Here is a 21,330-nt window from a genome sequence, read left to right on the forward strand (position 1 = left end):
CAAACGTGCGAATGAGATGTCCAGTTGCAGTAGGTGACTAATATCCTGATGTAACTATCATCTCATCAATGTTATTCTCAAAGTTAGGATTCACGACTGAAAATAGGGTAAAACTCAGAATTACTTCAACAGGAGTCACTTACAGCATAAAATAAAAAATTGAAAGGAAATCAGTCAGTCGAGAACGGATAATCTTGTCTAACGCAAAGACGCAACTACGATTACCAAACACTAAAGCCAATGCTATCACTTATCGGGCCGGTATTCAACCTTGAGATGGTTCAGCATACTCACTCAGAGCAGTCAGCATTATCTGAAATTTCTCTATTTTCTCATTGAAGTTGTTGGTCTTGATCATTGTGGACGACAAAAGATTATGTTGCCAGTCACTCTTGAAGTATGTATGAAGGTCTCGTATGACCTTGTGGCCATGAAGCCTCTTCGATCCTGCATCAGAATACATAGGACACGAGATGGCCAAACTGCGACAATTGTATAGGTGGTTATTTAGTGCATCTAAAGCAAAAACATCCTGGTCGGCCTCCCATGCACTGGGACTGTCAACATTTTCTGGTGTCTTCTGCAACATCTCGAGCATTGGCTCCAGGTAAGGCAAGCATACAACTGAATGCATGTGAGGATTGCCTCCAGCAACAGCCACGGCTGTTGGCTGTAGCTTCTGTTCGTAAGACTTTACCGTGCTTGCATCATTCCGACGAAGAAGTCCCCACGTCTGCTTCAGCCGTACCACCTACAGGTAAAGATACACTTCACACATGGGTGATATGCTATATCCACTGTCTGGAAAGTTGTTTTATTAGCCAGTGGTGTAGTTTGAAAGTAGAAAGTAGAGGACAAAAGGCAACAACAAACAAGAAGATGCCCAGGTGACAACTACCTAAAAATAACGTGCTGGGTATACCATTCAACACAGTATTTCCGCAAGATTTCCTACTTAAGGCATCTAGTTTTCTATTGACCTAAAAAATATTATTCCAACATGAACATAAGACACGAGTCTTTATTAATTGTGGCTACATACAGGACTAATGCTGTCACCAAAGACACCTCACAGCATGTCATAAACATCTAAAATAATTAGATGAGATCACATCTAACAAGAACTGTTACCTTAAAAGGCAGTTTTCATAACCCAAGGTGTGTCTTGTTGACAGAGCAATCTGTATACACATGCAAGGTGATTTGCCTCACTTGAGGTCACTGACCCTTCTCCTCAACTTAAAAGACTACTCCCACATCTACCTATAGTATCTATTAAACTCTATCAACTATTTAATGTTTCAATCAATATATACATACAATATATACAAATTCACAGTGTAAAACATGGTCTATGAAGATAAAATCGATTTGACTGTGACAACACAGACTACAAGGCAACTGTGTATATAATCGAACATTAGACCATGAGAGACTCAATACATGCAAACAGCAGTACTACCCAAAGCTACCATGTTGAGCTAACGACAAACTCTGCTGGATATCAGTTATAGTACCAACATTGATAGCAGTAGACAGTCACATTTTCTGGCATGTGAACGTCATGGTAACAATAAGTTGCACAATAAAAAAGGAAGAAAACCTCTTAGAAGACTCTTGCCTTCTATGAAGAAGTCATCATGACTGACAGATATCAAATATTTGAGAGAAACTAAGGTCAAGTGTATTTTATATGTACTACAATAACACATCACAACCAAGCAACATACACACTTACCTGTGGTAATTCCAGTCCTCGCATTACGGCCATGAAACTGTGAAGATTGACCAAACCATCACTCTGCAAATGGTGAGCCATTTCTATTACCTTCTTCAGTGCGTTCTTCCGCTTGGCTATGTCGCCAGCACCCACAACCACAGCGGCCGCCCACATGCTCACGTTATGGAATCTACAAGCATCACACTCGTCACAATACAAGTAATAAAATCACACAAAAAAACACAACAACTATCTGCACATTCAATACCTTTCCAAAAGCATCCGTCCCAGCTCTTTGCCTTGAGGTAGATTTGCAGCTGCCAGTCCTGCTATCCCACCTGCACTACCTACAGAACTCCTCTTTCCTTTCTTTCTCATAGAACCACTAGTAGAGCCTTCCTTGTCATCCCAATCGCCTTCCAGCAACTCTGCTGCACACAAGTCAACTCTAGTCAGATGCCGTGCTAGTTCATCAGACACCGTGTTCAACACAGTAGCACACATCATCCGAGCATAATCCAAATCAGGTAGATGACGTTGTAGTTCAGGATCCAACTGACACACTGGAGACAGATTTTCAGGAACTGGTTCTACGTGGTCAGTGCTTCCGTTCTGGGTTGATAACGTTTTGCGAAGACTAGATTTTGAAACAGGAGTTCCTGGCTCCGAGTTCATTTTATGATCAGCAAGAGGACTTGGTGGTCGATGAGATGTAATCTCACGAGGTACAGCTCTCTTCAAAACGCATCCAGAACGACCAGAAATCGGCTTCTGATTCCCTTCATAAAAGTTGATCAGCTCAACAATACTTGGAAAAACATCCTTCTCAAAACGATACAGCGCTTTCTCAAAAGGTTGTCTGTTCATTGCACCAACGTTCAGAGATCCAGTACTTGTGTTGATATGATTATGAAAAGGAGATCCCTCTCTAGATGACAAACTACCACCTCCGCCTGAAACAGTAGCTGACCGAACAACGTTTATGACAAAGTGCAATGTCTTTCCACCCCATTTTGCAGTTAGAACGTGTTCTCCTGGTTTCGATATGCTTTCACGAACAAGAAAGTCGCCATCAGCAGAAAGTGCTCGATCGGCCACTTTCCTCATAATCATACCATGAAACCACGGCTGTGCATTCAAGTATGTCTCAGCATCATCAATGCTGTGTGTGGACGATGCTGGAGAAATGTTACCAGTTTGAGTATTGACTGTAAGACCCGGAGACAGGTGTCGATTATCAATAGGCGCAGGTGGCCTTTCTGCCAGCCTTGACTCCTCCCCACCAGAACGTTTACCTTTGGTGATACCCTTGAAAAAGTCACCAACTCTAAACAAAAAGATTTTTAGAACAATTTTTCTTGTTTCATTATAAATTTAAGTCTTGTAGAATTGATGTCAATCGCTAAATTATTCATGCCCCAACATCACAATATAACAAAGTGTTGACATTACATGCTCATTTTGATTGACAACAAAACAAGTGTGCTTCATAATTTTTTAATTTAATTCACTGTGACTATTAAATCCAAAATGAACAATCATAGAACAATAAAGCAAAAAATCTACATGGACGGCAGAGCGACTTGCAAGTTGGGGGGGGAGCATGAAAGAACATCCGGAGTACATGAACTAGGATGAGCTTTCACTAGGCATTTCCTGTCGGGAATCGCTTTCTGATGTTGAACTTTATTAACTTAAACACTCCTCTTCGGCAACAGAAAGCGCTTATACACATTTATAGGTCTGAACACTGTCATACTGGAGTACAAAAATTCTAATATTCTTCTTCCAAATTTCTTGGCAGTTGTTGATCGTCAAGTTGGAGAGGAATTACCCCCTCTGCCCAAGCTCCGCCACCACTGATCTATGGTTAATTTAAAATAGCAGTTACATTCTGGTTTGTAGTAGTGCTACCTCCAGCAAATGACAGGCAATCTAATTATTTATCAACAAGTCTTACTATTGCTATGACACAGATGCATAATCAAAGCTGGATTGATACCCCATTCACTAAGCTTACATTACAACTAATAATCTCAGATCAAACGTGCTACAGACAGTCAAAATGTTTAGCCCAACAATAATCTTCACAGCACTTGATGATGACTTAAACTTTCCAATATGCTCAAAAATCAGCTATTTTCCAAATAAATGAGTTCGTCAGCACAAGAGAACTCATTTATCAACTGCTTATTCATCAAATGTTAATCTTATCATAACTAAGCTTCACATATCTCAACCACTAAGCAGCTTCTATGCCTGGTCAGAGGAAACATCCAAGTCTATCAAAGATGCCACCAGAGAGGCCTTATTTCTTCTCATTTCTAGTGATATTTACATAACCACACATAGAAATCAGATGACAACACTTCTTTCACTGACATATACTGCTTTTAGGAAGCACATCCTATTTCCTCCCACACCTTACAACCACCAGAAAAGCTCCATCCTAATAACAGAAGCCATCCAAGCTAACCACACAATTCTGTGTGGGCACAAAAGCAGTCATCACATCCACACACACACACAATGAAACAAACGACAAAGGATAGCTAAAGCTTAGGCCACCCCACTATACTTTGCTTTGAAGCTGTTTGATCTGCTGATTTTCTGCGGCTCTTCCACGCTCGTCTGCAATCCAGATCGACTTCCTCTCCTCAGTGCAGTCGCTCTAGACCCCGTCCGTTCTCTCCCTGACACCAAAAAATCACAAATCCGACCAGCAACATCCTCAACTCTCGACTCACCCGGATAGGCCGTGTCCATAAGCGTAGCCAGACTCTTCAACATCTTCTGACGGTCGGCAGCGCGTCGCACGCCCAACTTCTCCAAGTCGTGGTCTTTCAGATGGAACAGAGACTAAAGTGGGCAGAGCACCGGAAGTGTTAGGCTACCCGTCAACACACTGACAGCTCGCTCGCGCTTTCTCACAGCCCGCACTATCCCCACACCCGCGATTCTCGTCGAGAGAAGTGCGCGCGCGACCCTACAAACGCAAACCGCAGCATTTCTGGAAGTGGCCACCGACAGCGACGCATCAAGCAACACGACCGGCGGCCCTAGGACGGCGAGACGCGAACCGGCAACACAAGCAGTTGCACGAATCTCACGGTCTTACGTCTATCTCTTCGTAGCCCATAAAGAGAGGGAAGTAGTCCTTCATGTGGATGGAGTCGAGCCAGTGTTCTATTGACAGGTCGGATGGCATTTTGTCGCTCGACTACGTCGTGATGAGTGAGTGTTGAGCGTCGAGACGCGGGGAGTGGGCTCGAACGATCGACGGCACAGTTTCTCTCCCGATTAGAGCTTTGTTCGACGTAAAATATGAGAATATTGTCATGCGCGATCAGAAACGGAAACGTTGATAGGTCATGACCAGGGAATTCCCGGATGAATCAGTGTTCGCTACGCATTCTCCACGATCAGATCTGTGCATTGTAATACTATGACAACAATGCAGAGATCAGAGATCGCGGGGAAAGTGCTAAACTAGACAAGTATGTAATAATAATAATAATAATACTGTAAGGTCTAAAGTCAGTTAGACAGTAGAATTATATGTGTACGGTGTACCAGACTGTAGCTACAGATGTAGATTGGATTGACTTATAAATAAACGTTCTATCATTAACTTAATTTACATGGACATGTTCGTATACTAATGCATTGTTGTTTATCCAGGTTACGAGCATTATCTGTTGTATTTGTGGTTTTTAAAATTAATTAATAATATATTGCATATGTAATGTACCAAGTATGTTATGCTTATGCACAAAGCGTCGACATAGACAAAGTTCACAAACCGTGGATTTCTAGTTTTCCGGGTAATTTGAGAGTTAAGGGCTAGTATAAGGATTAGGGTAGCTATGGGTTAGAGTTAGGTATGCATGGTTTGTACTGCAGGCAATCCATGGATTGTCCAAATCTGCACTTTGTGCACAACATACATGTAACATACATGTATATATGTAAGCTATGTAGCCATGACATGCTCATCCAAAATAAAATAATATTAAAACAAATTAAGAATTTTCATAAAAATTAATTCCCACACTACTGTATGGTACCACAAATTCGTTCACAACAGTTGAAATAATGACGATTAATGTGGGACAGGGTATACAAGAGCACACACAGTATACACTCTACATCACACAATCAGACATGGTCACATTGTTTCTTAATTAGTCTGCGACAACAAAATAAATCAACTGTTCAATCACTACTACAAAACTCGATACAAACAAAATAGAACGTATTGTAGTAGAAAATCCACCCGCTCGTGTCGTCACTATTTACAAATATGTTATCAATTGATATCAATAAACAGTAAAAAGATGCAAAAATAGAATCCGACTAGTCGAGTGTAAACAATACAAAACAAATAAACCACAAAATATTGCAACAACTATCACTTTTGTTTTGGTTCACATAAGCAAGCATTGACGTCAAGTAAGTGTATTTTACCATCGTCTCCTCCCAAGGCACACATACGGCCGTTCGGTGAGAAACAGCAAGAGAACAGCTGACAACTAACATGCTCGCTTAGTCCTCCGATTACTTGAACGCTTTGCCCACTGTCGGGATTCCAAAACCTGCACATCAAAACAACAATAGGACAAGACTATTGGTCTTCGTCGTGATCATTACCATACAAGTGGTTTATACACACATTGCCAGTCTAAGAACAGTTTTATATTGCATACAGGAGAACTATGAATACAACTGGACAGATACAAAAATTATTATTATTTATTACTAGTATAAAATGAAGTTGTGTTCTACTCGCCTCAGAGCTACGAGTGTATGTGCGTGTAGTTGTGTGGTGTGTGGTGTGTGTGTGTGTGCGTGTGTGTGTGTGTGTGTGTGTGTGTGTGTGTGTGTGTGTGTGTGTGTGTGTGTGTTTATTAAATATTCTTAAAGTATTAGTATTATTAAAAATTGCTATTTCATGCCTAATTAAATACAACGTTTGACAACAATTTGAATAACAATAATCAACAAACTGTTTATTCCTATGTTACAACTTACTTCAACGTCTCCCCTGTCTATGAGCACGAATGCAAGACCTGACTAAAGGGGGGCACACCTTGCTCAGCACACGAACGAAGCAAAACACTTAGTAGACATACAGTTATACCAACTCTGACATGCTAAATATACACTGAAAGCGCAGGCAACTTTTAACTATCTGTAGTTCGCATTTTGGGTCTTCAAGTGCATTTGCTACATTCTTCTTGGCTGTTTTGCAGCATAACGGTTAATTACAGCATCGTAACGTCGTGGAGTATCCTTATTAGTATACAGCATGATCAAGTCATTGAGGCAACCCTCACACATGGTGCTTCACATAACATGTGTGACGTTTCTGGTCATCTGAACAAGGGGCACATGCCCTTAAGGCCCCCATCTGGATCTACCACTGGACTAGATCGTTTTCAATGTCAGTACTATTTTGCAAAATCCAATGCTTTGAGACACAACTTAAAAATTACGTGAGAAAGTACTATGTATAAGTTTTTCGTGCATAAGTTAAATACCTAACTACATACTGTATTTCTTCGATTAAGCCACCCTCGAATAAACGCCGCCCTCGTTTAAACGCCTCAGCTGAGTACAGATAAATATAAATGCTGCCGTCAAATAAACACGGAATTTCATCTATTGCTTGAAGGTTGAAGGAAAAATCGTACGACTACTGAGGCATACGTGAGGAAACCTTTCGTAGACTACCCGAATACCGTTTCATCACATGAGGTCTCAAAGTGTAAAATTAATGTGTACCAGTATGTTGTCTTAAAATGGTGACACACCTACAGCTTATATACACACTCCCAAAGCACGGACAGAGAGCCTGTAACAAACAAACAAACGTCGCTCTCGTTTATAATCACTGCAGTTGAAACCCTAGCTAAAAATAAACGTCGTGGTGTGTAATGTTGAAACCCTAGCTAAAAATAACCGAAGAAATGCCATACCTAACTAATTACCTTAATGTCTGGTCACTCGAACAAGAAACGAGCAAAAGACCGTGATCCTTGACTGATAGAAATGCGCAGCTCCAAACGATGTTCGTGTGTCCACAAAGCTCGTGAATTAATCGTCTCTTCTTCGTATCCCAAATGCAAATTCGTCCATCATTAGAACATGTAGCAAGACGATGAAATCGAAATTCGCTAAAAGCACATGCTCGAACCCACGCCCTCTTTCTCTTCAGCTGACAATACAATCCTACATATAGCATATCCTCACTCATTTCACACAAAACGCCTTCAACTGATCTTGGCGATTCACACACTGGAGACAACTCTCTACTCAACATTTTGTCTTCGTCCCGATAGAGCGATTCACAACCATCAACATGCTCTTCTACAATCCCCAAGTCTTTCTCTCTGCGTTCGACTTTCCACAGCCTGATGTTTCCATCCCTGCACACAGTGCAGAGAAATCGACAATCGGGAGAAAACTCGGCAAACTCCAGTGCATCATCCCTCCTTTCCAGAGTCGTTAAGAGTTGTGGTCGACATATTGGCAATTGATCACATGACCACAGTTTGGCTGTCTTGTCACTAGATGTAGAAATCAGTAAGAGACCATCGGGTGAAAACCTACAACACCAGACGGTGTCTTCATGTTCCTCGAGCGTAAAAAGCCGTCTCTCCCTCTCAACGTCCCACACAATAACCGATTTGTCAGACGACGTCGAGCACAATAAGTTAGCGTTCTTGGGATGCCAGTGACAAGACCACACCTCCGCCGTATGTCCCGACAAAGTCGCCACACACTGTCGCTCCTCGACGTCCCAAACGCGCACCGTTCCGTCGCCCGAACACGACGCCAACCGTCTCACGCTCTCGCTAAACGAACAAGCCTCGATCCACGCCTGGTGCCCGCTCAGACAACCCGCCCACATCGGCGCAAAATCGAGGGAAGAAGGAAACGGGTGGTACCATTTAAAGTGAAACCCATAACGCGCGCTAAAAGGCGTGATTTAACGCGCGGTAAAAGCGTAACGCTAGAGAAACCTGGAGTTCGAGGTCATATGCTCGCGCGTAATTTCGATTGGTAATTGCAGTAGTTATGTACGTACAGTAACTAAGCCTGCCAAATGGTCAGACAGCCCCGACTTTGGCTCTATATATGGCTCTGGACTTTACCAGAGCCATATATATATATATATATATATATATATATATATATATATATATATATATATATATATATATATACGTATATGTATATATATATATATATATATGGCTATGGCTCTGGACTTTACGCTAGCCTCGGCTTCCCAAATCCGTGTAGCGCCAATAAAATTGGCGCGGCCTACACGGCCTGCACGGGCCTGGGAGGTCGAGATTTGCTGTCGAAACCGCGAGGTCGACCCAACAGGTCACATCCGGGAGATAGCAACTTGTCCAGGTCGTCTGCTCTTGCCGTCTGGAAACGCTGTAGCTCTCTACAGTCTTCCTGTTTGTGTGTTTGTGTGTGTGTTTCGATTAGCACTAGAACATACGCAAAGATGAGTTGGGGAGTAGATCTATGGGTAGGTAACGTACAGAAGGCATTTCAATATGGAAGTCAGCGCTGAACTCGCTCTCCTAGCGCGTGTCCGCGCCCGTTCGAGGGTCTGCGTCGTCCTTGTTCACATCAACGTGTCGAGGTGGTATGAACTGTGCGTTGGCGTACGTCCGTACGCGAAACTGCTTGCGAATGTCGCCGCCATGGCGTCGTGTTTGTGTGTCGGAAATGTGCAATTTGCGAGCGTATGCGACGTGTTGCTATCGTTTTCGCAGCGAACGGGCGCAATAATTAGTGACTGGATGAATTGATTGAATGCTGACGACCGTGTGTTGTCGTTTGGCATGATTGCGTAGGATCAGTATGAAAAGCTGCTGCAGTATACCGATCAGGGAATTGACTTCGTGAAGCGGGTCGAGAGTTTTGCGAAGGAGCGTATCGAGATTGAGCAGGAATACGCAAAGAAACTGAGGTGTGTGTGAGAGAGAGTGTGAGAGAGACGGCAGGAATACTAACTTGGTGGCATGTGTTGTGTTGTGTTGTAGGAGGCTATGTAAGAGTTATAGAGGGAAAGATCAGGAATCAAAGTAATGCGTTTGATGGATAGACGGGCTGTGAGTATAGAGCAGACAGACAGACAGACTAACTGATGCGTAAGTTCAGATTTCGGATTTGTGTGAGTGACTGTATTGGGTTCTGTTATTTGGATGTTACATCGTGAGTCTTCAGTTTCTTAACGTTATACTACAGAGTACGTGTAGCAGAGATCGTGTACGAGAATGTAGACGTACAGACAGGCAGACAGGCAGGCAGATTGCTTTACAAGTATTTGACTTAGACTGTGCACACACATTATCTCACATTTAATTCTGTTGTTTGTGTTATTAACTCTCAACAGTTTGGTTAATTAAACTTTGTTTGCTGTGGTAAATATTGTTTTGGAAGATCGGTGTAAGGCCGTTGTTTGTTTTGGAGTTGCCAACATCCTTAGTGTCATAGCCATGAGTTCCTTCCTTCTATCACAAGTCGTAATATACCTGAAGAGTCTTTTTTGATGTATTTGTTCTGTTACGTTCTTCTTGTTCACATGATGTGCTACTTGTTTATGTGGCGACTCTTCTACATTTGTATTGAACAAATCGGTAATGCAAGCATGAAACCTTGATTACAGTACAACTACACACAGTTTATGGTAGAAAGGATTTGATGTTTGTTTGTTTACACTGTCTGACACACAGAGGAACAATTACAACTACCAAGGGTGCATTTGATTGGGCTCTAGTAGCTCTGTAGTTGAAGGAGGCGGGAAGAGGGGTTGAATGCAGTCGAATGCACTGTAGATTGCGACTTCGTGTTTGTAATTTGTAGGCATGGATGGATACGAGCATTTAACGTTGTTATAAATGAAACTGATAGTCTGGCTGGACAGCATGAGCTCGTCGTAGAGAGCATGCACTCAAAGGTGAAAGACGGGTTAAAGAATCTGGCAAAAGAGATTTCGTCCGACAGAAGAAAACACATGGCCGATGGAAGCAAGCAGTTGGAACATCTGAAAAAAGCTATGGAAGCCTTGGACAGGGTAAACAGCATAGCCTGTGACTGCTCTCGAATAGGATGATGTATTTGTAATTGACAGACCAAGAAGGCATACGAGAGAGCCAGCAAAGATGCCGAGGCCGCGCAGCAGGCGTTCGATAAGGCTGATCAAGACTTTAATCTGAGCCGAACTCAAGTTGAAAGGGTATTGTTTGACACCTTCACAGTGTACTTTCGAGTGTGCATGCTAGACTATCCAATAACAGTTTGTCTGTTGAGTCCGATGTCTAAGTGAGAAATATTATAATCCCAGGAAGAGTTGTAATGTGAGGAATCTGTGTGTCCAAGGTAGACGTGTAATCTGTTGGTACTATGAAGTTAGCTAAGGTATGAATGATCTCATGTCTCAGAGATTGCATGACATCATGCCTCAGTTGTGCACACTGCAGGTTTCTATTGAGGAGGATGCGTTTCAGTTTCTTAGAGAGACAATTTAGGCAACCAGCATGTTCTTATTCATTGAAACTTGTGTCTAAATTTGTACTACATTTTGAAAATGAACATGGCATTGGGGATAGGATTGTTTACTGTAAATCAATAAATGTTTTTTAACTACAAATGTTCGTAAAGTGCTGCAAACTATTTTGTAAGAAATAAGATGTCTCAGTCTCTGATTTCTTGGCTAGCAAAAACCAATTTGTTGGTAGGGCACTACTGTACCCTGAGCCGAGAAAGCCGTTCTTTCCAAACAATGAAGACGATCATTCAGACATTTATGCGCATCTGCATGAATATTTGGGCTACAAAATGTGCCTGGATATTTGGGCTGCTAGAGTTAGTAAGCGATTTAAGTTGGTACTTTTATTACAAAATTAAATAGTTTACAAAAATTAATTGAATCAATTTGATTTACAGAATGTGTTATTATGTGTTTTAGTTCAAGATAGGTCTTCGTCAAAAGAGGAATGATGAAGAAGAGGCAAAGGGGAATTATGTAGTTCAGCTAGATCAGACGAACAGGCTCCAGAGAGAGCACTACAGTCGTGCAATGCCGGCCGTATTCGATGTATGGTACTTCTTTCCGCTTGAATCAGAAATAGAGAATGAGTGTGTATCGATTATTTGCAGCAACTGCAGAAAATGGAGGAGAAGCGGATCAGCATTTTGTCTGATCGACTGGCCGACTATGCTGACGCAGAACGACACGTTCAGTCTAATGTCATCGCGTGTCTGGACAACATCACAACAGTGGCAAAGGCTGTCAACTCGGCTCAGGTCTGTAGGCAATTTTTTTATGGAAGAACCATTGATACAAACATATTCGTGACGATACTGTAGGACATGCAAGTTGTAATTGATGACATGAAAACCGGATACAAGCCACCCAGTGATATTCCGTTTGAAGAGTCTGGTAAGCCGGTTGCTGTTACAAAAAAGCAGAAACAAGCTGGGACTAGTCTTTTTGGAGGCCGAAGGCCAAAGGTAGAGAAAGCACTTGTATTGTTTTGTATTGTTTTCGGTGCTAGTTAGCCATGCTGTATAGAACGAACCAAAGGAAGACTTTAGTCACTTGCCTCCGGCCAAGCGGAGAAAAAAGTTGCAGGAAAAATTACGAAACCTGGAGGAAACAATAGCGAAGGAGATGCAAGAGAAGTACGGCATGTCATTGAGCGTATAGAAAGATTAGCTCAGTGATAATTAATTACTGGCTAACGTCTGGAGTCCTGCAGCTTCCGTAGTATGAAATAAGGCAGACTGACAGTGTTAGACAGGTAGAGAAAGATGGGTGGGTGGGTGAACACACACACACACACACACACACACACACACACACACACACACACACACACACACACACACACACACACACACACCAAACAAAAACAAATGTTTCAGCAGTGAGACAGATAAGTCATGTTAAATGGTTGGACAATCTAATAACCGTATAAATACTCGGACTTTGTTTATCCCAGAACTGCTCTTGAGAAAATGATACAAGTGTATCAGACAAACCCATCGTTGGGCGATCCAAAAGTCGTTGAAAAGCAACTGGACGGCAGAAGTCGAGCAATAGACGCACTGAACGGTGAAAGGCACAAATTTGTAGTAAGCAGTATGAAGGCGGTGTCCGAATTGTGCACGTTGCATTACTAGTTGTGTTTTCACCAGACGTGGCTAGAAGCAATGGACGGGAAAAGCACATCAGCAGCACCTCCACAGCAGAAGATACATGCAACACAAGAACCAACCCACACAGTTACACCTGCTGCCAATCAGCCTACAGAGACCGAAGAACCGAATCCAGGTAGTGTAGTTAGTTACAGGAGAAACTCATGCAGCGTAAACACGATTTTTCCTGTCGTTTAGATGATGAAACTTGGGATAGCGAGGAATTTGAAGATGAAGGAGATGAGGCAGCTCCAGTGGCAAACTCGATGGGAAGTTGCAGAGCAATATATGACTTTGCTGGTAACAACTTTCTCTTACAGATATGTTTTTTGAATGTGATTGGCATCTCTTTCAGGCTCTAATCCTGGTGAATTGAGCATGACCGCTGACGAATCATTTCAAGTATTGGAGAATGACAATAGTGGCTGGGTTCGAGTGAGCCGTGGCGCTGAAGTGGGATACGTACCACTTTCATATGTGGAAATGCTGTGCTGATTTCTATCGACCATTTACTTGCATGCAATGGCTACATGTTCAATTATACCAATCAGACACGACGCACTTTCCTCACTGACTGTATAACTTATTGCGTTTGAACGGGCTGTTAGCACTCAGCGAGCTGACGGCTGCCACAAATTTGCCATTGCTGTTGGTAGAACACGCTAGAGGAATTTGATCTATTCAATTCGTGATTCCAATGGGTGTCAGACTTTGACTCAAATGAGGGGTGAACGTTCAACAGAGATCATGCTGATTTTATCTGTGCTAACAATTTGACAATGCCGAAGGGCAAACAGTACCTCAAGCGAAATTCGTTTCTGCAGCACATTTTCAGAGCCTATATGTGGAGTATGGCAGGGATGTAAAATGTTTTCTATAAATGTTGCCCAAACTGTGAAACCACTAATGGTCCCACTCATTAATATAAATACTAATTACGTCATTATATCAGTATGACGTCATAAATAGAGACTAAAGAACTAAAATCATTTGACTACAGTGAGTATTATTTGGCTCCTGCACCTTGCAAATACCTAGTAGACCATACTGAAAGGAAACGTCAAAATACTAAAAAGTCTTGTGACTAGCTATCTAACCAAACTGAAAGCATTACTGCTCTAGACTTCAGTCTGTTCCTGTGACATGTCTTCACTCTCTCTGTTCATGTCTCTCGGCATCTACAATACTAAAATCTAAACTGGAATTCGAATTAATATTGTGAACATAAGTTGGCAGTTGGCTCATGGTTTTCATATTACAATTCTTAGGTCTCCTTTCAAGAATAGCAACACCCTATCGATGGGTCACTTTACTAGTCTGGGACCCATTGCCATAGAAACTCAACCCCTATGGCTCCTCATTTTTGTGCCTCGGAGTCCAATGCGTCGCATATGTGTAGGCGTGGTCTAATCATGCTGCAGAGCTTTGCTTCGAAAAAGGAGCAGGTGCTAAGGCGGGCGGATAAGAGTAAGAAAGGAGACGTAGATCCTCCAATTTTTGCTCTAGTCGGTGCTATTAATTCATCGCCCTCCTTCGTTACCACCAGTTCGTGTTCAGGTAGGACAGTCGTGTTTGCGGCTGCTCATCAACGGGTATGACGTGTTTTTCGTTGCCTTTAGTACAAATTGCGTGTGTATTATCCATTTAGGACTCTGGCAGCGGCACTACTGATGTCGTCAAGAAGAGAGGTCGATGGTGTTATGTGACACACGACAGTGCATCGTCTGGCGATCTGGTTAGGTGGGAGGTGGAAGTTACTATCTTGCCGCTATTAGAGCAGGCAAAATTTATTTATTACTATGATAGATATTACGTTTACCAAATGGACAGACAAACTGCATGACAGACAGACAGACAGATTGACAGATATAGCGCCAGACAGACAGACAAACAATATACCGACAAACGGACAAACAGACAAACAGACAATATATACAGACAAACAGACATATTGAGATACAGACAGACAGAAAAATTGACAGACAGACGGACAATATATGACAGACAGAAGGATGGATAGGCAGTGCAGATGGTTGCTGATTGTACTATTTGAAAATATTATTGGCCGACAGACAGACAGACTGACAGACAGCACACGGATAAACAGAGCAATGAGAGCACCTTCCGTGAGGGACCATTTCCGCTGATTGCTTTGCCACAAAGTGGGAGCTAGTCTTCCATACGTACCGTACCGCCTGTGCGATCATTCAGCTATAATTCCAAAATATAAGTCACATAATAAAGTACAAACAGATAGGGGTATAACTAGTGGTCGACAGTCAGACGGACGGTGGGAATGTAGACATACAAAGATATTACATACTGTATACACTTAATTATCATAATTTGTAACGAATTTCATTTTATTGCAGATGGCATCCCTTGCGTCCTATCTAGGGAATCCAGACTTCTACGGTAGTTTGAAGTTTGAGCCAATGATTTTACACATTCAGTGCAGAACAATTGAAGATGCCCAAAGCATGGTACGTCTTCCAAGTGTCATCAATCTCTGTATCCAATCCATTATTTGTACATTCGTCTGTTGCACTTGCTGTTCGGATTACTATCATGATTTTTTCTCATTACTAGCTGTCTGCTGCTCTGGCATCTGGGTTTCGAAATTCTGGTCTGATTATTGGTCGGAAGCGTAGAGTAATGCTGGTAAATTAAAATTATTTCCTACCCGTGCTTGTTTGATTTTGCTCTGTCCTGTGTATTAAGGCTGTGAGAAGTACCCACGGCTTGGAAGTTCCAATTGTTGATAAAGGAAAACTTCTTGTGTCACAAGAGGTCAGTCGTGTGTGTGTGTGTGTGTGTGCGTGCGTGCGTGCGCGCGCGCGCGTGTGTGTGTGTGTGTGTGCACCGAATTCTGTATAGCTGTTTGATATTTTATCTGTTAGTATGTAGATTATATTGTTGATCATGCTAATAACAGAATGACTGAGAACAAACGAAGAATTGAAAGGTACGTGTCATGCATTGAGTGATTTCATACTAATTTTTGTAATACCTCAAAGTGAATTCCGTTAGACTCCATTCGAATGTGTGCAGCACGTTAGACGCTGTAGCAGCAAAGTGTTGTGGGCAGGTGCCTCGAGTAGGTGGTCCAATTCCATGCGACACCTCCCACTCATCACGTGATCAATTAACAGTTGGCACGCATCTTGCATCAACCCAATCGTCGATCATAACCACTAGTAACTGCACAACAGATTCAGAGAGTGGCGAAGCTGGAGACTCTAGCAGTGATGATGAGTTGGTCCTTCCTTGGGAGCAAACCTGACATCGAGTTGTCTATACAGAGTAAGGCAAAATATTATGTATGACGTCACACACCAGGTACTTACCTGGCCAAAGTAGGAAGAGGAAACCAGAGCAGAACGCTTGAATACAAGACCTGTAATACGTGTATATTGACTACACTTGTCATTCATACCACTACTAGTAGCTATAGTCGTGTGGTAGGTCATTATAGCTACAGCACTATAGTACCCACAGCAAATTTAATAAATAAAATAAAATAAATATATTCTGTAATGGCTTTTTATAATCAATAATCAGATACAAGACTTTGCTTGTGCTGGGGTGAGCGGCCGGTTGATTGCTAACCCGGACCGTCTCATGCCCCATAGCACGTCTCGTACCGTCAAAGGCACAGGCTGATGTTGCCTGCTGTTGACAGTGTTCCGTAATGACATCAAATTGTGATGCTGGTTGAGCGGCAAATGTTGCTGCTGAATATGAACGCGATGTTGGTGCTGCTTTCGAAGGTGAAACGGCAGCGGTCGCGGAATGTGTGTGGATGCCAGCGCAAACGGTGCAGAATCGCAGGCGATCACTTTGAAGCGACCGCTCTGTGTTTGAGTCCACTTCTGTGTTCCTGCTTGCACAGCTTGTGTTGGTCTAGAAGAGTGGCTTAATATTTGTGGGTATTTTTGTTGTTTTCTTTCGATAGGGGGATGCGTGCAGTACGTGTCCTTGGGTCTGTTGGTCATTGTTCTCGGCTTCTTTTCATGCCCAGTCTGTAATTGGTCATCTCCACTTGCTGCTTGTGGAAGGCATGTTACATTCGTGACGAGTGTCACACAACTTTGAACGAGCCGATCACATGACTGTTTTTGGAGAGTAGCCAATGTAGGCCTTTTCGGTTGCTCGTGAGTCATGGTACTACGAGGTCTTGCTTCGTGTGTGTGTTCCGCTAGTCTGATGTCTACATGAATGACATCAGGAGTTCTTCGGTTCTGTTTACAATGCGGGTGCTGTTGAGCAGTCGGCTGTTCTTGGTGGTTTCTGTCAGTCCGGCTTGCCGACGTCAACTTTGATCTTTGTCCCTTCTGTAGCGATCTCAATCTGTGGTGGTTACCAATCGGTGTCGTCTTTTGTCGTGTTGTTCTCCCCATATTGTTGAACGAAAATGATCGTGCTCGTGATAGTGGCCGTGAGTCAACTTTTGCCTCAGTTGCAGACAAATCAGTGCAACTGGTTTGTAAGTGTGTGGACCATAAACTAGACAGGAGAGCACTTCGGCTTTGTAGATTTTTTGAAACATGAGGTTGACTGCCAGATTTAATTCCTTTACAAGAAAAATTTTATAAACAAAGTTTCCACACAAAGAAATTCGTCTCACCGCTGTGTAGCTGGTCTTCACCTTCGATGCTCGCAAGCCGAGAGTTTGTTTTCGACCTTCTGTGTATCAGATTGACTCGCGTTAGACAAACTAAGAAAGTAAACAATGCTGTGCTGGTATTGTTCGTTACAGTGGATTGTTTGTGCTCACAGTCTTGTGCTGTCCTCTTCTTCGTCGGAGGACTCTCGAATCGTCCTTCTGTTGTGACAGCACTTACCGTGAACGCATACTCCGTGTGCGGTGTTAGTCGTTGGCACTTGTATTGAAGATCAACACCACTGTAGATGACCTAAATAATTGATCAATACCAATTGAAGATTAAGCAGGAAGCTGGATAAACGAATTAGCCACGATTGTGTGCTAACCTGTCCATTCTGTTTCAGTTCGTATTTCATCGTTCTTCCTAGTGGTTGAACGGGTGGCGACCAAGAAAGGAAGACCTCACGACGACCCAGCACGGTCACATGTGGCTTCGATGGACAGTGATCACCAGCATCTAGTGGGCCTCCAACAACAGAGGCAACATCGCTATCACCCTTTGTTGTTATTGCCACTATCTAACACCGCAACAACAGCAAGTTACTTAACAGGAATTACCACAGATCGTAAATTACTTATACCCCAAACTGATGTATGCTCCCACTTTCAAGTCCAGGCACAATACATGATTTTGACTTTGCAGGTTTGCATAGAAACTGCATGTCTAAACAAGCAAGGCAATTTGTCACATTCTGTCGGAACGACTTGTGCTCAGAGTGTTGACCATCGACTAGAATCTTGTATCCTTTCAGACTTCCGATGACAACCTCGGGTGGTTCCCAGCTGAGCTTCACCTGAGTTTGCGTCTTTCCTGTTATACCAAAATTCTGAGGAGCCCTGGGAGCTAAACAAATAATCATGCTGACGTTTGAAAGCGATGACTGAAGTGGTGTGTGTGTGTGTGTGTGTGTGTGTGTGTGTGTGTGTGTGTGTGTGTGTGTTTGTGTGTGTGTGTGTGTGTGTGTGTGTGTGTGTGTGTGTGTGTGTGTGTTAGGAGGAGGTGGGGAGATGAGGAGACTGCATGTGAGAAAGTGAAGAGAAGACGTTGGAATGTTTGGACACCTAGCTAGGATGCCAGACCATAGAATACCAAATCAACCTTATTTGGTTGGTTGCCTCAGCCCTGCCCCAGATGTGGTCCAAAGAAGAGATGGAGAGATATGATGAGAAGAGATTTTAAGACATTGAACTATCAGAGGAGGAATGGTATGATGAGGATATGAGGTCGAGAGTGGGCTGGAGTACATTGTGTCGTGATGGTTTGGAACATTGGAGAGAGAAATGGGGGCACGTGCTCCGGTGGCAGTCAGGATGTGATGTGTGAGGTGTGCTCCAGGACCTTTAGAAACAGACTGTGAGAGTGATAAGGCGAGACAGAAGTGTATGGAAGAAAGAAGGAAACCTATAATGGAACAACAGGGTGCAATCCAATGTTCAAATTGTTTCAAATGGTTCCGAAGTAAAGGAGGATTGACAGTTCACAGATGTTTAGAGTTCCTTCAATCACAATGTTCCATCATCGGACTTGTTGCCTCTTGGAGGCAAGCGTGTCCGTTTTATGGTAGCTTTTTAACAGGACAGGACATGTGTGTGTGTGTGTGTGTGTGTGTGTGTGTGTGTGTGTGTGTGTGTGTGTGTGTGTGTGTGTGTGTGTGTGTGTGTGTGTGTGTGTGTGTGTGTTCACGTACAAACCTGCTTTAGCCGTAACCACTTTGGTCTCCTGACTAAATTCACTCACATTCTCTCCAAGCCTCAGCCTGAGTTTAAAGACGTACGCTGTTGTGGGTTTGAGCCCAGACAAAGTATAATTACAATCCGTACCACTGTATACAATACCAGTCTCTGCTGATGCACGTGACGTCCAATTAGAAACAACACACACCATAGTAAATCAGAGTCACAAACCTTGCCATAGCTCGTAATTGATAGGAAAGAGGCTCGTGCTGGTATTACAAGAAGCCCATGATGCAGTGATAGTATAAGGATCAGTTGCTACAGATATTTAAACAGTATATGTTACTCAAACCTGTGGAAACCAGATCCAAACAGGACTGACATTGAATGATGGGACAACTAGGCTTGGGCAAGTAAACGAGTAGTTGAAGAATTGCAACGACTTGCTCTTTAAGGTTGCCACATGCAGACGAGTTGTGATAGAACTCCTGTGGATGTAAATAGCTATTATAGGTCACACACACACACACACGCGTGCGCACGCACACACACCTCTAAGTTCATCTCCACTGCACTGATAGAGCTCGCTTTTGCTTTACCATAGACGTTACTCACAAGCAAATACAGAGTTCTAATTGAACGATACAAACACCGTCGACAAACAATATTAATTAAAAAGAATCAAGGACGACATACGTCATAGCAAACTGAGATGCCTCTCTATCATGTGAATTAATCAAACTGGCAACACTTTCAAGCATTTCAGGTGACGATGGGTGCTGCAAGAACTTCTCCTGTCCTTCCTTGCTCGAGACGAGACAGCTGAGTGCATAGCATGCATTTCTCTTAACATTGCACTCGCCACTGCAGAGCATCTTCCCTAATCCTGCAACCTAACAAACAGTATCCAAAACAGAAAGTAGGCGTGGTTAACGAGTATGAGTACTTTCATGTACTAACCATGGCTTCAATGTGTGAGGTACGAATCAATTGGTTTCTAGTGCATTCGACATCGACAAAGCGACCGAGTGCGATCGCCGCATTTGTTCCAGATCCTATAACAGTGTACCTCGTTTTACATCACTATGTCACAATGCTTAAGAACAAACCCAGAGATTCTCCGCCCAATGATGCAATCAAGTGACCCACAAATAGCGACCAATCGCAATGAGCGAAAAGAGCTGAGCATCCCTCTTCAGTTGAACTTAGCCTACAACAAGATGCTAAATCAATGCTAAACAATACAGTGTAAATCATGAAATACAGACCTAGCAAAGACAAGAGCAGCATTGCTGGATATCCACGAATACTTCGAAGTCAATAGCAAAGCCAGTCGAGTGACTCCTCTATTAGACTCTTCTTTCTGGCCTAGCAAACAGTTTCGACATTCATCTGTATCAGCCTAGAGAAAAATCACCAACATCAAAACTTTGAATATCAAATTAAATTTGACGTGTATATGCATACCAGAGTGCCCAAAGCGCCACCAGCATTCAAAACTGCCTCATCATCGCGACAGCTCAACAGCTCAACAAGGTCGTTGAGAAAGTTGCAATATTTGTCGTTTCCCTGCATAAGTCGCAAGCGCCCCAACTCCGTCTCCGCCAACAGTCCGATGACATATGCCGCATTGCCGGCCACCCTGCTCAGTGATGTTATCTCTGACTACATGGGGTGGAGCCAGGGACGAGCATGTACCGACCTTAGGTTTGGTGTCTTGAGCAGCGCTAGAAGCGTCCCCAGCACTTCGTGACAGTTGCGATACGACAGCAAGTGCAGAACACATTCGTCCTTACGTCCGCTCACTAACCTGTCGACCAGAGCTGCTATCGTACTTTCAGTGCTGTCTCCACATCCGCGCGATAAAATTGCTAGGCAGTCGTCTAGTTGCATTCCTTTTCACTTGTTACCCATTGTTACGGACTAAGGTTTGTAAACGAAGAAGAACGGCGCCTATCTAGCACAACCCAGAGTGGGAACACGTGACTCGCCCCACCGATACAAGTAATTAATTAAGCTAATTAATTGAAGTCTGGAGAAG

At 43.0% G+C, this 21,330-nt stretch overlaps 5 protein-coding genes across 6 annotated transcripts; 2 read left to right on the plus strand and 3 right to left on the minus strand.

The window, feature by feature from the left end:
* Positions 1-43: 43 nt before the first annotated feature.
* LOC134190560 (SH2 domain-containing protein 3C-like) lies at positions 44-5,108 on the minus strand. Its single transcript, XM_062659009.1, has 6 exons — positions 4,839-5,108; positions 4,468-4,579; positions 4,299-4,413; positions 1,989-3,047; positions 1,739-1,910; positions 44-751 (listed from the first exon to the last, which is right to left on the minus strand). The coding sequence occupies exons 1-6, from the start codon at positions 4,926-4,928 to the stop codon at positions 266-268; spliced, it is 2,034 nt and encodes a 677-aa protein (XP_062514993.1). The 5' UTR covers positions 4,929-5,108; the 3' UTR covers positions 44-265.
* Positions 5,109-5,809: 701 nt separating this feature from the next.
* LOC134191132 (uncharacterized WD repeat-containing protein alr3466-like) lies at positions 5,810-8,672 on the minus strand. The gene is made up of 2 exons (XM_062659710.1): positions 7,711-8,672; positions 5,810-6,315 (listed from the first exon to the last, which is right to left on the minus strand). Exons 1-2 carry the CDS (start codon positions 8,631-8,633, stop codon positions 6,132-6,134), a joined length of 1,107 nt encoding a protein of 368 aa, XP_062515694.1. The 5' UTR covers positions 8,634-8,672; the 3' UTR covers positions 5,810-6,131.
* Positions 8,673-9,109: 437 nt separating this feature from the next.
* LOC134191144 (formin-binding protein 1-like) lies at positions 9,110-13,648 on the plus strand. Its single transcript, XM_062659725.1, has 13 exons — positions 9,110-9,269; positions 9,601-9,716; positions 9,790-9,831; positions 10,613-10,823; positions 10,881-10,985; positions 11,718-11,846; positions 11,909-12,055; positions 12,119-12,262; positions 12,324-12,433; positions 12,754-12,886; positions 12,950-13,085; positions 13,148-13,249; positions 13,305-13,648. The coding sequence occupies exons 1-13, from the start codon at positions 9,246-9,248 to the stop codon at positions 13,442-13,444; spliced, it is 1,539 nt and encodes a 512-aa protein (XP_062515709.1). The 5' UTR covers positions 9,110-9,245; the 3' UTR covers positions 13,445-13,648.
* Positions 13,649-14,361: 713 nt separating this feature from the next.
* LOC134191422 (tRNA wybutosine-synthesizing protein 3 homolog) lies at positions 14,362-16,368 on the plus strand. The gene is made up of 7 exons (XM_062660039.1): positions 14,362-14,541; positions 14,598-14,684; positions 15,322-15,432; positions 15,539-15,610; positions 15,671-15,739; positions 15,850-15,914; positions 15,980-16,368. Exons 1-7 carry the CDS (start codon positions 14,362-14,364, stop codon positions 16,230-16,232), a joined length of 837 nt encoding a protein of 278 aa, XP_062516023.1. The 3' UTR covers positions 16,233-16,368.
* Positions 16,369-16,460: 92 nt separating this feature from the next.
* LOC134191421 (uncharacterized) lies at positions 16,461-21,236 on the minus strand. 2 transcript variants are annotated; one of them, XM_062660038.1, is made up of 16 exons: positions 20,992-21,236; positions 20,757-20,931; positions 20,558-20,691; positions 20,399-20,499; positions 20,250-20,344; positions 19,986-20,182; positions 19,842-19,920; positions 19,672-19,777; positions 19,521-19,607; positions 19,308-19,457; positions 18,340-18,459; positions 18,197-18,279; positions 17,942-18,133; positions 17,727-17,865; positions 17,577-17,666; positions 16,461-17,522 (listed from the first exon to the last, which is right to left on the minus strand). In XM_062660038.1, the coding sequence occupies exons 1-16, from the start codon at positions 21,180-21,182 to the stop codon at positions 16,507-16,509; spliced, it is 2,955 nt and encodes a 984-aa protein (XP_062516022.1). In that variant the 5' UTR covers positions 21,183-21,236; the 3' UTR covers positions 16,461-16,506. The 2 variants fall into 2 exon arrangements, with proteins under 2 accessions (XP_062516022.1, XP_062516021.1); XM_062660037.1 differs by having other exon boundaries at positions 19,308-19,460.
* Between the last annotated feature and the right edge of the window lie 94 nt (positions 21,237-21,330).

This window comes from Corticium candelabrum, chromosome 15 (assembly GCF_963422355.1).
Source record: "Corticium candelabrum chromosome 15, ooCorCand1.1, whole genome shotgun sequence".
NCBI classification, from domain to species: domain Eukaryota; kingdom Metazoa; phylum Porifera; class Homoscleromorpha; order Homosclerophorida; family Plakinidae; genus Corticium; species Corticium candelabrum.

What these genes read in the sequence shown, in the direction of transcription:
- LOC134190560 (XM_062659009.1), bottom strand. Translation starts at nt 4,928, where the DNA reads ATGCCATCCGACCTGTCAATAGAACACTGGCTCGACTCCATCCACATG. An exon ending in GGACGGATGCTTTTGGAAAG is followed by an intron (nt 1,911 to 1,988) that starts GTATTGAATGTG and finishes TGATGCTTGTAG; the next exon opens with ATTCCATAACGTGAGCATGT. An exon ending in GAGGACTGGAATTACCACAG is followed by an intron (nt 752 to 1,738) that starts GTAAGTGTGTAT and finishes CTTTACCTGTAG; the next exon opens with GTGGTACGGCTGAAGCAGAC.
- LOC134191132 (XM_062659710.1), bottom strand. Translation starts at nt 8,633, where the DNA reads ATGTGGGCGGGTTGTCTGAGCGGGCACCAGGCGTGGATCGAGGCTTGT. An exon ending in TCGAGTGACCAGACATTAAG is followed by an intron (nt 6,316 to 7,710) that starts GTAATTAGTTAG and finishes TTTGATGTGCAG; the next exon opens with GTTTTGGAATCCCGACAGTG.
- LOC134191144 (XM_062659725.1), top strand. Translation starts at nt 9,246, where the DNA reads ATGAGTTGGGGAGTAGATCTATGG. An exon ending in GTTGGGGAGTAGATCTATGG is followed by an intron (nt 9,270 to 9,600) that starts GTAGGTAACGTA and finishes ATGATTGCGTAG; the next exon opens with GATCAGTATGAAAAGCTGCT. An exon ending in AGGCTGTCAACTCGGCTCAG is followed by an intron (nt 12,056 to 12,118) that starts GTCTGTAGGCAA and finishes ACGATACTGTAG; the next exon opens with GACATGCAAGTTGTAATTGA.
- LOC134191422 (XM_062660039.1), top strand. Translation starts at nt 14,362, where the DNA reads ATGCTGCAGAGCTTTGCTTCGAAAAAGGAGCAGGTGCTAAGGCGGGCG. An exon ending in GTGCATCGTCTGGCGATCTG is followed by an intron (nt 14,685 to 15,321) that starts GTTAGGTGGGAG and finishes ATTTTATTGCAG; the next exon opens with ATGGCATCCCTTGCGTCCTA. An exon ending in GGAAGCGTAGAGTAATGCTG is followed by an intron (nt 15,611 to 15,670) that starts GTAAATTAAAAT and finishes CTGTGTATTAAG; the next exon opens with GCTGTGAGAAGTACCCACGG.
- LOC134191421 (XM_062660037.1), bottom strand. Translation starts at nt 21,182, where the DNA reads ATGCAACTAGACGACTGCCTAGCAATTTTATCGCGCGGATGTGGAGAC. An exon ending in TAGTTGTCCCATCATTCAAT is followed by an intron (nt 19,608 to 19,671) that starts GTCAGTCCTGTT and finishes AAATATCTGTAG; the next exon opens with CAACTGATCCTTATACTATC. An exon ending in GAAGAGGACAGCACAAGACT is followed by an intron (nt 17,667 to 17,726) that starts GTGAGCACAAAC and finishes TTACTTTCTTAG; the next exon opens with TTTGTCTAACGCGAGTCAAT.